At 50.9% G+C, this 13,104-nt stretch overlaps 1 protein-coding gene across 1 annotated transcript in view; it reads right to left on the reverse strand.

Annotated features, from left to right (window-relative positions):
- Positions 1-12,800, reverse strand: part of ZNF423 (zinc finger protein 423) — a 327,693-nt gene extending 314,893 nt beyond the window's left edge. The window contains exon 1 of the mRNA XM_065898763.1: positions 12,605-12,800. Within this exon, the coding sequence (XP_065754835.1) occupies positions 12,605-12,644 (40 nt within the window). The 5' untranslated portion in view covers positions 12,645-12,800. The remainder of the gene's footprint in view (positions 1-12,604) is intronic.
- Positions 12,801-13,104: the final 304 nt, after the last annotated feature.

The following is a 13,104-nucleotide window of genomic DNA, read 5'->3' on the forward strand; positions in this document are numbered from 1 at the left end:
GATCCCCCCCCAACTCATCCTTGCCCTGCCCCCAGGCACAATTCTGCCACAAGGTCATGACCTTGGACATCTGATTTGCCCTTCTGGGAAAGTCTGACCATTCACATGACAAGGGAGTTCAGCTAAGGATTCTCTAAGATCTGTTATTTCTTGTGGGGGAAAAAAAAAAAAGTCTAAGGCCGCCACCTGAGCAGTGAGAAGTGAGTGTCAAGAGGAGATGAGATACAGCCTGAAAAATGCACACTCCGGTGCCTGCATCCAGGGGGGCTCATTAAACGTTAGCTGCTCTGGGTGTTGTGATTCCATCTTTCTGGACAAAATCAAACATTACCCCCTCTTCCAGGCCTTGCCTGATTCCCCCTATCATCTCTACATCCTCCTTGGAGACCAGGCGAAGATACTCACCTGGGTAAGATACTCAGGATACGGATGGATGGATGGAAAGGAAGGAAAGGGAAGGGAGAAGAGGGGAAGGGAGAGAAGGATGGATGAACGACAGATGGATGGATGGATGGATGATGAATGACGGATGGACAGGTGATCAGTGGAGGACGGATGATGGACGGATGATAGGTGGGTGAATGGATGGACGATGGATGGAAGGGAGAAGAGCACGGCTAAAGGACTAGTTGAGGGACAGTGTCGCCCACACCCCCAAGCTCCACATTCAGAGTGCAGTTCAGTTCCCCTTTCTAAAGAAGAAATTAAAATGTTCTATAAAGATAAGAAAAATGGTCAACCTCACCAGCAATCGGGAAAGTGCAAATTAAAACAATGAGCTGTTTCTTGCCTGCCGGATTGGCGAAAAGGAAGAGGGGGGAAAGGAGGAGGAGGAGGAAGAAAAGGGGAAGAAAAGAGAAAAGGAATGCATCATGTGGGCAAGGATTAGGAGAAACATGCATTCCCACACTATTACTGAAGGTACACCCTTTGTGCAGGGCAATTTGGAAATATCCTTCAAATTGTATGTGTCTAACCTTTGACCTAATAACTCCACTTCTAGGAATCTAGCCTAAGAAACACAAAGATTTATAAACAAGGACGCTCCCTGCATCCTTGTGTATAACAGTGAATGACTAAATGTCCATCAGTAGAGGACTGTGTATAAATGCTGGTACACCCATTCTACAGCATTATGGCTACAGAAGTGGAGTCGTCTGTAACACTAACATGATGATGTCTCCTACACTAATGGTTTTTAACCCTGGCTGCACAGTCGAAGTACCCGGGAAGCTTTAAAAAAAAAAAAAAAAAAAAGTCACCTAGGGCCCCATCCTCAAAGAGTTTGGATTATTTGGTCCATGGTGGGGCCCAGGTAATGTTATTTCTTTAAGTGCTAAGATGATACTAATGTGTAACCAAGATGGGAAACACTCTTTTACGAAAATAGCAAATAAGAGAAAGTGTAGTCAAGCACTATACGATATTATCTAGGTTTAAAATTATGTATGCATGGGTGTCTATACATATGTTTTTGTGTAAATCCACCACAGAAGAGGTCTGGGAGGAAAATAACTGTGGATAACGGTGCTCATCCCTGGGGGAGAAAGGGGAGAGATTAAATTATTTTTTAAGATGTGTAAATCGTTTTTTTTTAAGATGCAGATATGGACAGCCCAAAAGGAGAACACAGATGGGTGGTGGAGCAGGACAGACCTCCTGTGCCTTCACTTGTGACCCTCTCTCCCAGCCCAGGGTCCAGGCACTCCTCCAGCCCCTGGAGAGAGCATGAGTTTCTCTGTTATCTTTTCGGGTCCCTTGGGCTGTTATAGGTAAAGGGAATGGCTATTGACTCAGGCTCCGGAGTTGGACCAGCCCTGGGCTAATCCCAGCTCTGCCCCTCCAGCCATGTGACTTTGGGCAAGGTACTTCTGGGCCTCAGTGTGAGCATCCATGAAACTGAGGCCCAGAAGATAAGTCAGAGATCTGTTGTGAGAACTGACGGGGTTGCGGGCGGGGACAGGTGGGAGGACCTGAAGGCAGGGCCTGGCATAGACCCTCCATATCCTCCCCACAATCAGGGCCGGCCATGATGGCGACTCTGGATGGGCGTATGTAGGACCTGGACATTCTCCACCCACGTTGCCCCTGGATTAGAGGAGCATCGGGGGGCTTGCCCCAAGGATGCTTGGCAAAGGCCCTGGGGCCAAAAGAGCCAGGGACACCTCAGACTGAACTGTCAGACATGTGAAAAGATACCGACATCACAGTCAAGCCCTTGACATGTTTTCTCTTATCCAGTGTTCCCCTCGATCCTCAAAAGGGCCGGGGGAGCCAGGGAGGATCCAGCTGCCCTGCTAGCGGATCCCCCACATCTGCCACTTCAGTGTTCTCACTCTGCGGACCCGTCACTTTAAAAAGTACCTTGAAAATATCTGACAACATCTTTCTAGTCTGTATTATTTTAAAGCCAAAGCATCTTGTGCTTTCCCATTCCTATGTTCCAGGAATTAACATCTTAAACCATCTAAGACAGATAGCCAACCCAACCAGTTCCATCCCATTTCACAGACAGGAAAACCGAGGCCCACAGTGGGAGCTGTCCTGCCCAAGATCACAGAGCATGCTTCCTCCAAACCGCAACCCTCCCTTCCAGAGAAATAAATCAATGTTGACTCAGACCTTCAGTGAGTAGGGGGTCTTTCTTTTTTACACTGAGTTTTATTTTATTGGCAGTTTTCCCCACAAACACATCCCATTTTTCTCCTTCCTCCTTGCTTCTCCCAACCCATCCCTCACTCCTAGTGCTATTGAAGGGCAAACCATCCCTGAAAGATGCAGAAGGTCCTGAAGGTCGCTTAATGGAGGCTGGACTGCAGAGTCCTGGCCAGCACCAAGCTGGGTCAAATATGTCCACTTTGAAGCCCCCTCGGGATTGTGGCAGGAAGGGGGGAGAGGAAGGGACTTTACTCAATTGAAAGTTCTGTTTTATTTAAAGTTAGTATGAAAATCTCATATTGCTTTTATCATTTGAAAACAATGTTTTACAATCCAGCACAACGCTTGGCACGGTAGCTTCAATAAACTAGCTACAATCTCATAGCAGAGAGTACTACACACACCCCTGCCCCTATCTGGGCTGAGGATAAAGGGGGAGAATGGGTGCAAAGCATCCCAACCCCAAGGGGCATGAGGGTTCCCAGTCCTCCAGAGAGAGCATGTCCCACCTCCTGAACAGAATAGAGACTGGGGGAGGGGAAGGGGGGGCAGGAGAGACCACCAGAGATGTCAGCTATGAGCCCAAGTCACGCATAAAGATGATCTGTGCTCCCTATCAGTTCACCCACTCACTAACTGACTCATTCATCTAGGAATTCAGCCAGTCGTTAACCCATCATTTGTTCACTATTCACTCATTCACTTGTCCACCTGTTCATTTATTCCCTCAACAGTTTACACACTTACTCATTCACCTAACAAATCCTTTTTCAACACAAGGACCCAGAAGCCCAAGTCAAGGTCATCTGCGAATGACAGTGGCGTCCTGGAAGCCCACCAGGCTGACTGCATCCTATATAAAGAAACCCTCCCCCTGGACATGCAGAGCAAGGCCAGTTTTGCCAACTCTCAACAGGGCTGCTCTGAGCACTGGAGATTTGAGTTACTCCCTGTTGCCCCAGGAGGCAGACCCAGAACCAATGCACCTAAATTACAGGAGGCGGACGGCAGCTTCACAGAAAGAAGAACATGTGAAATTCAAACTGAAAATGCACAGGTGTGCCATAGAGGTCGTGAGCTCCCCGAGACAGAAAGTGTGTGAGTCCAGGCTGGATGGAAATAAGGATGCCGTAAACACACTCCAAGAAGTCTGAAGGAAGCGGCCTCCAAGGTTTCTCTTCAACGTGGGATTTTCAGGATCCCGAGAAGTTCAAAGGCAAAAATAGTAGAGTCTTCCCAACATGTGTGCCAGGCCCCTAGCTGGTCCCTCTCTCCCTGAAGGGATAGGGGACAGGGACACGGCTCCCCAGAGAACCCAGCGCTCTCTGCAGCCTCCATCCCAGGCGACAGGAGCCTGCTCCCTCTTTCCATCCCCCTGCCCTGGGAGCCTGCCTCTCCTCCCTCACCCTCTCCCTGGGGACTCCCTGGAGCCGGTGATTGTCTTTCCTCTCCCCCAGTTCAGACCTGCAGCCCCATGGGGCTAGGGACAAAGCGATATCTCAGGTTCAGGAACCAGAAATATGCTGTATGTTGCTGGTGGCCATGAGGTCCTGCAGTCCCCAGGCCAAGGGGGTACATCCAGCCAGGATGTGACAGCCACTACCATCCCAGCTCCCTTATCCAGCCATGCCCTGCTCCCTAACCAAGCCCAGATGGCCATCACTCTGTCTCAGGCAGGTAAAATTCAGTGCAACAGGAGTTAGGTGGACAGTATGTTTTATTTAATTAGGATCAACAGAAGAGATAAACCTCACAGCAGGATAGCGAATGACAACGCTGCAAAAAATAATTCATGCCCAGATAACGAAAGGGCAAATTTCAATTTCAGGAAAAAAAAAAAAAAAAAACGGGGGAGAAAATGGTACCTCCAAGGAGAACAGTATAAGCGTCTGCAGCACCCAGACCTGCGGGCCAGAGGTGGTGGGCAATCTGAGACTGGAAATCAAGGCAACAACGTGACCATTTCACAACAGCTGTCCCTCCCCTTCCCCATCACAGACAAACCAGCCTGAAGTGTGCAGGGCTGGGTAGGTCAGAGGGGCTATCTGGGTCCTGGCGGGCAGGTGTGAGGGCCACAGGGCAACCTCACACCTGCCAGTCTCAGTCTCCAGAGGAACGGTGCCCCTCAAGGAGACAGAACAAATGTTCTCATCCTCACAGTGGTCACCAGATGACTCAACAGCTCCCAAGCACCCCTCCTGCCCAGCCCCCAGCCCACCAGCCCTGATGGAGCCTTAATCTGCCCTGCCCGGACTTCGGGCACTCCGTCTCCCCTCTCTCACCAGAGCTAGGAAAAGCATCACCAGCTCTCCAAGTCACTTCATCTTCGGAGCCTCTGTTTCTCATCTCTCCCTAGAAAATGGAGGTCTTGAACTGGATGGCCTCCTCCAAGGACGATGGGCTAAGACCACGCCCAACCCACCACCACCTGGGCGTTGGCTAAAAATGAAAGTTCACAGTGGTGACGGCTGCACAACTATCAACTATGTCCACTGAACTGGACACTTAAAAATGGTTAAGATGGTAAATTTCACATTATGTATACCTTACCTCAATTTTTTTTAAAGGGGGAAAAAAATGAAGAGCTCTGAACCCCTCCCCAGACCAGCTGGGTGAGTATCTCCAGGATCTGGACCCAGGAATCCGCAATTTTAACCAGCTTCACTCCAGGTGAAGGTAACGAACCCAGCGCTGAGGATCCTCTAACCTGTAGGAATCCACTCTCTTCCCAAACCAAGGTTCCCTCACCTTTTCCAGCATAAAGCCTTGAATCATCTCAATAAATATCTCTTGCACGAATGAGTATTCAAATTAACGAATTCTCCAGGTTTCATAGCCCCAGGAAATACTTTTATTTACCCTGCTCTCCCTCCAAAACGAATGCTCCCGCCACCACAGACAGCACAACTGGTACAGCCGATGCTCTCACCTCCCAACCCCAGCCTCAGGTAGCGTCAGCCCAACACCCCCATTAGCTGCGAGAGGGAAATTACTGTTAAATTAGCGAGCGCATCTACAGAGCCCCATTTTATATCCCAATTCAGAAGATGACATGAACATCTGCTTTCACTTCAAGACATTAATTTTCAATTATTGGAGAAAAACCAAATTAGTCCTGACAAATTGCTGGTGAACACGGGCTCTTGTCTGGCAGTTCATAATAACAACTTTGGGGGCCCACAATTAGTGTCCTCAGCCGGAGTTTCCTGAAGCGTCCTTGTCATCTGGAGTCAGTGGCAGAAGTCTCCTTGCCCCGAGTTCTGTCCGCTCTCAGGTGGCTGCCTCTTTGGCAGCCAGGTTCAGAGAACTAAGGAATTTCTGGTTTTCTCTTCCTGGAGAAGGCAGGGATGGAGGGGGAGGGACATAAATAAAAACACCCACCCTGACCATTCTCAGTTTTGGACATGTCAAGCTTGCCTCCCCTTCGGCAGCAGGATTTCACACACTTAAGACAGGAATGAAAATCACTCCTGAGTTCAAGGGCACCCAGTAAAGGTACCTTAGAGAGCCTTATAATTTCGCACTGGCTGTCTGCAGTGGGAGAAGGGTGGGTTACAAGGTCCTCTTATGAGACCCTTCTATCCTACCACGATGTCATCCAAGATTCTAAGCCTAAAACTCACCAGGCCTGGCCTCTGAGATTAGAATGTTTATAAATCTTCTACAGCAAAGAACTATTTGCTGGGGGGTACCATCAACCCAGGAACTTGGTTCAGCCCGGGTCAGGAAAAAGCAAAAGAAAGAAAACCTGGAATTTGCCAACCTTACGGACCCCAAATCCAGAGCAACCCACTTGATAAGAGATTATCAACACCGTAATCTCATTTGATGGGTTTTTTATGTATCTTGGCTGCTGTAGTCACTGTATCAAGAAGAAGCCACTGAAATGTGAATGAGCAGAAGAATTCTGAGATAATGATGTAGCAGCCTTTGAATCTGACTTGCCACGATTAAAACCAGAGTGTGTTTGCCTAGCTAACACATTGACTCTTAGGGGGCAGAGGCGGTGGTCACCAGAGGGAAGCAGGTCAAAAAAGAGAGAGAAAAAGAAAACAAAACAACAACAACAAAGGTAAATTATATCTTTCAGAAGAGAATGAAAAGACATTGCTGGTTCCAAAGTCAACTCGGAACTGAGCTCTGACATTGTGTAATTGACTTTGCAAGTAGAACAACAGCAATGTAACAAAGAAAATGTCAGTGTTTTCACAGCACTAATCTAAAACACTGGGAGGCCCTCCCGCTGTCAGCCAGGGCTGACAATACAATAGCTTTCAAAGGGATATTACCATCATGCTTTTATTCCTGACAGCAATCAAGACAAAGAGAATCCTTTTCACAAGACATTAAAAATCAAACCTTTGTAAAAGAAGATAGGTAAAACAGCGTTCTCCTTAAAGACAGCCACACGGAGCAATCAGCTAATTGGCGCTCCTTGAAAGAGGTAAAGTATTTTTATTTACTGAGTGTACAACCCCCGATCCCCGGCAGGTAAGCGATGTATCAAAAGTTTCCACCAGCATTTCCCCCGCTCCACTCCACCCTACCCTCTCCCACAGTCAGAGGGAGCTGACGGCGCCAAAAACTTCAATCGGTATATAACCAATCCAGGCTTAATTAGTCCATTTTGGGTGCAAAACTACTCTGATTACCAACTAACATGCAGGAATTTGCAGAAACTGTCAAATCCACCAACCAAGGTGTATCAAGGTTTTCCCCAGCTACCCACAGTAACGGGGAGCCCACTAACAGTTTTCAAGGCATTCTGTTGTAATTACCCTGGACCCTCAGATCAGAAAGGAACCCTGATATCTACTGCAAACATTTTCGAGACGTGAAGATAATATTCTTTGCAAATACCAGTGTACCATGGACAAGGTCCAGGAAAGGTAAGTCCATTTTAACCTCGGGCAAACAAAGAGTTAACTAAACCCACACATCTACCTCCGTTAAAAAAAAAAAAAAAAAAAAAAAGATAGGGCCAAGATAGGGCTAGCCTTCCTCTGCTTGCACACCATCAAGACAGTTTTAGATGCCTGCATGTCAGAAGTTAGTGACGCTTACAGAAACCTGCATGTCCAGGAGCAGCGAGTTAAGAGGTGCTAACGTTTATGACCTACCCACTCTCCAAGCCACTGAAGTCACGTAGCCCACCAGCTGCCAAGGGGTCCAAGATATCATGTCCCCACACCTCTTCAGGGCTTGACAGAGCCACTGTGGTCTAGGTGACCCCAGGCCTCTAGGAGGGGGAGAGAGAACTAACTCCATTTCTGGCAAAAGGTCCCTCTGGAACTCGGAGCCAAGGTGTTTTGTGACTTTTCCCTCTGGTACCTAACAGACCATCTGCCGAAAATACGCAAGTGAGTCCCGTCACTCAAAGACAGAAACATTACTCCATACACGTTTGCAGAAAAGGATGCTTTTACTTTTCAGACAGAACTGGACACCTTATTTTTAAACAGTATCTGAAAAACAGGTGCTATTCACTTTACTGCAAAATGGGCTGAAATTTTAAAAGAAGAGGGAACTGGCCCCAACACTGCCTTGAAATATCCATTCTCCTACCACCACCTCCTAAATCAGCCTTGTTCCAAGAGCCAGGCGGCCCGTCTCCATCGGTGGCAGGTTTCTTTCGTTTACACATCCAAATGAACAGTTAAGAGAAATCAATGCATCTAATTGCCAGACTATTAAATCCTACATCAGGGGAAGAATTCCACAGCCACCAGCTTAAGAGCTGGCTACCGATATAGCAATTATTGCAACTTTCTATTAGACTGAACCAGACCTGCAGTTTTAGTCTCCAGCTAGGAACGCTGTATCAGATGCTGCACTCCACTTTCCCCCTCCCCCTCCCCCTCCTCTGTTAACATGCTGTAGCAGGCCACAACAGTGCCAGGATGGTTCTACGCAATTACTTCGTGACTGTAAAGTCACCGGCATTTTGCACCTTTCGTGCGATGCACACCTAGCACCTTATGGTTAAACGTTTAGCAGGGTCCTCCTGTCCAAGACACGTAGTTATCTTATTGCTTATTAAGTTTTTGCAAGGAAACAAGTGGAAGAATCTAAACAGTAATTACTAGACATAAAGGATGTTTTCTAGAGTGAGACAGGTCCTCCCAAAGCTGGGAGTTGGTGACTTAATTGAGGAAGGGGGGGATTAAATGTTAGCTGCCCCAATCCACATAGAAAGCTAAAGAACCTATAAAGGATTTGTTCTGCCCTTCCTACAAGATCATGTACGTTTAGCCAAACAAATCTGGACAATTTACACCTGTATGCGGTCTCAGCTGAATCAAGAAACCTGTAACCTCAGATGCCTCTTTTTATTACAGCTCAATTATTTCCATGGAAACACGAGCAGTGGCAAACTACACCGTTTCCAAGTCCCTAGACCAACAAATTTGTAAGATGGACTTTGGAGGGGCTATGGGCTGGTGGGAGAGGAAGACAGAGAAGGGGAGGGGAGCACAGAGAAGTCACTGGGGGTAGTTTTGGGATGTTGTGGTTGGCGGGTCCATGGACACGGCCTGAGTGCTAATTAACATTAAGAAGTCTAATTAGCAGGCAGTTGCTGGATGGAGGAAATCAACAGTATTACCAATTATTCAAAAGTTTTAAGCTGAGCCTGGGAAAAAGATGTATTAATTTTCCATATAAATGGAGAGGCTGTTTTGTGGATCTGAGGAGGCAGTGTGGGTAAAGGGAGTAGGTTAACAAACCACCTGATATCATCAGCCAAAATAACATCAGTGAGATGTGATGGGAACAACCCCGGAGAATGAGGCCGAGATTATCAAAGGGAACAAATCATCTCACAACAGCCACACCACACCACCAGGAAACAGAAAGGGAGAGGATGGTGTCGGGAGGGAGAAATCGGTCAGAAAATGTGACTTTTGTAACACTGATATTTTTTTTTGGTGTGTGTGGTTCTTTTTTCTTTAAATCACAAGGCTTCTGACAACCAACGAGGCTATTCTCCCCGCTGCCCTACTGCCTAGCACCCTTCTCTATTTGTTGGGTGTCCACCCTGGGAGCTGGGTTTTCCAAAGAAAGACAAACATCCAGAGGGGACAAGTGACCCCACTCCAGAAGGGAGGTTGTGTCTCTGAGTGGGAGGTGAGATGTCCCCACTAAGACCTGTCATGCCCTGCTTGCAAATCACACTTTCTGAGCATCCACTAGAAATTGTTACACTTCTGTCTTTCCTTCCTGCTATGGGCTTTTCACATTTGCAAGATCAATTATGAACTATACAGCCAAGCAACTTTCACAACATATAATGTGCGGACTGGGGAAGTCCACAATGCCTCTACGTTAGCCCTGACACACAGCAGTGGAGGCAAAATAAAATAAAATTTAAAAGGTACCACTGTTCCTTAAGAAGCATCTTTAAAGGTGAAGACCTTGTCATTTTAAATACTTGATAAGGAGCTGTCCACACTCAAGCACACACTTGAATATTGCTTGAGAAAGGGGGGGAGGGGAGGCAGTTCTTGAAAAGCAATAAATCCATCACCTGCTGTAACTCTTATCTATTCAAATTATCTTCTCTCTTAATTCCTCCCCCTTAAGTGGCGGCATCTCCACCCTGTTCACCCCAGTAAACTGAATAAATGGCAAGATGGTGAGAGACAAGGGCTGGAGCTGCTTTTGGAAAATGCAAAGAATCGGGAGAAGAAACAGGATCTCACACTCCAAGGGCCGAAAGGCAAGGCGCTGTGTGGTTGATATTTACAACGCTTCTCAAAATGCCTACACTAGTCTTGTTCCCACTTTGCTGTCTTCCCCCCATCAATTAGTTTGAATTCTCTGCTATACATGTACATATACACATTGAGAGAAACAGACGTTCATTAAAAATCATGTCCAAGCTCATTCCATGAAAGGTTGAAGACTGACTCTTGAGTCTTTCTCAGAGATACACAGAGTGGTTTTAGAATTAGGTTCCAGCAACTCTGAAACACCCACCCATCCGTTCCCGGCAAATTGCTCTACCTTTGCTTTCTGTGCCTCGCCTTCTAAAAGAAAGAGGTATGGAGGCATGGGTTCGAGTTAGAGGTAGGTAAGCTCTGCATCTTCCTCTATGAAAAATCTGTTTCTATACGTAGATTTAACTCAAAATCAACTGCCCAAGTTGGATAAAACTGTTTTTCCAACCAGAGACTCCAATTGTACATTTTCCTCTGGGCCACCTTAAGTGGCTCTTGAAGGAGTGAGCAGTGAGCCAAGGAAAGAGAAAAGAAATCAAACATTATTTCAAGCCGAGAATCCTTCCATTCAGCAAAAGGACAAACATCTAGCGTTTTCCTGTCCCCTTACTGAGGTCTCCATTTTGGTTTCAACCAGAACACCCTCTAGACCCTCCAGTTCTGTGGAACAGGTCAGGCTACCCAGGACCGGGATGCCTGCCAGAGTGAGGGGAACAACACCAACTTATCTCAAGGAAAAAGAGGAAAGGGAGCAAGCGGGCTGCTGAGTTTGGACTGAGTTGGTCCGCTTCTAAGATGACAGGGAGAATCTCTGCTGAACCGAGTGCCCGCGATCTCCTGGGACTTTGGAAGGAAAGCAATGGCGGGTGTCTCAAGACCCTCCTTGCCAGATGCAGTCCCAGCCATTCCAGCCAGGAGCAAGGCTGGCAGGAAGGGATCAGGGGCCCCTGCGCCTTCCCGCGCAGGCCTCCAGGAAATGAACTTTTCAGAGCAGAACTGGGCTCGGGCCAGAGGTCATCAAGGGAATTGGGAGAGGACAAGGGCCTAGGGACTTTTGGCTCCAGAGACGTAGCGGCTCTCATCCTGCCCCTCCTCTGTCATCTCCCAGCGCGGGGGACGGGGGAGGCCGGGCACCCACCCGGGGGAGACTGGAATGGGGACAAAGCAGCAGACGAGGCCAGGAGAGGGCAGCGGGTGGGGAGAGGACAGGGGAGGGGCTCAGTTGCCTTCATGCGGCATCTCCCCGGGGCCTCTGCTCTCCAGGGCCCCGCTCGGCCCGCGGGCGCTCGGTAGAAATAGTAATGCGAGACAAGGACAAGAAGAGGGGGATGTGGGGCTGTGTGTCCTCACAAACGTGTGCACTCCGGGGACCTGAAACGGGAAGCCAGCCTAGGTGACGAGGGTGTGGGTGCCCGGGGTCGGGTCGCGGGAGCTCTCCGCGGAGGGGCGCGCAAGGCAGCCGCTGCGCTCCCCTGGGGACCAGCGTCCCGCCGGCGCTGCGCAGACAATGAACTCCTGACGGAGGCTCCCGGCCCGGTTGGCCTCGGTGGAGGAGGCAGGAAGTATGGGGGCCCGTGCCGGGAGGGCGGCCTGGGCAGGGGGCGGGGAGGGGGCGCCCGGCGGCCAGGGCCGGGGCCCGGGGCGCGCGCAAGCAACGCCCGCCGCCCTCGGCTTCCCGGGGCGACAAGGCGTGGACAGAGGAAAAGCGGCAAGGCCCGGGGCCCAGCGAGAGCGGCCTCGGAGCTACCGGCCTCCTGGGCGCCCATCCTCACCGCCTCTTCCTTCCTCCCGCCGCCCGCCCGCCCGCCCGCCGCCGCCGCCGCCGCCGCCGAGATTCGCAATCCCCGCCAAGTCGGGCCCGCACCCCTTGATTGGCCACGTGGGCCCGGGGCCCGCAAAGAGGGAGCAGCGAGGGCCCCTCAGCGGCGCCCCCAGGCCCGGGTCCCCCGCGGGCGGCGGCGCCGGGCCCGGAGAGGGTCCGGGCGGGTAGGGTGTCCGCGGTATGCCCCCCTCCACCTCCACTGCCTCCGCCTCCGGCTCGCGGCTTCCTCCTCCCCCTCCTCTTCCTCCTCCTCCGCCTCCGCCTCCGCCTCCTCCGCCTCCTCCTCCTCCTCCTCCTCTCCGCTCGCTCGCTCGGGTCCCAGGCCGCCCGCCCGCTCGCCGGTCCCTCCTCCCTCGCTCCCTCCCTCCTTGCTCGCTCGCGCCTCCGCCGGGCCTCGCTCGCTCACCTTTCACCGAGCGCGGCTTCGCCTGCTTCCGCCTGGACATGTCCGGGGCTCCCGGCGCTCCGTCGCCCTCCGCGGCCGGCTCCCCCCGCCGCCCCCCGCCGCTCCGGGCTACCCTTCTCCCCCTTCTCCTCCTCCTGCCTCTCGGAAACTTTTTTTTTTGCAGCCGGGTCGGCAGCTGTGGGGAGCGGATCGCAGGTCCGGGGCGGCCTCCCTGTGGGGGGCGGCCCGGGCCGGCCGAGGCCGCTCCGGGGCGGGGGGAGGCCCGGGGGGCGCGCCGGGGCCCTGCCTGTTGCAATGCGGCAGCCGGGGGCTCGCGGTCCCAGCAGCGGTCCCAGCGGCGCGGGGAGTCCGGAGGCCACTCGGCCGAGCCGAGTTATGCAAAAAAAAAAAAAAAAAAAAGCCGCCCCCCTCCTCCTCCCCACCCCCCGCCGGCCCCCGGCCCCTGCGGCCCCCTCCCTCCCTCCCTCCCCCACCCCACCGCCACCCTCACCCTCCTCCTC

Source organism: Phocoena phocoena, chromosome 20 (genome assembly GCF_963924675.1).
Source record: "Phocoena phocoena chromosome 20, mPhoPho1.1, whole genome shotgun sequence".
Lineage (NCBI taxonomy): Eukaryota > Metazoa > Chordata > Mammalia > Artiodactyla > Phocoenidae > Phocoena > Phocoena phocoena.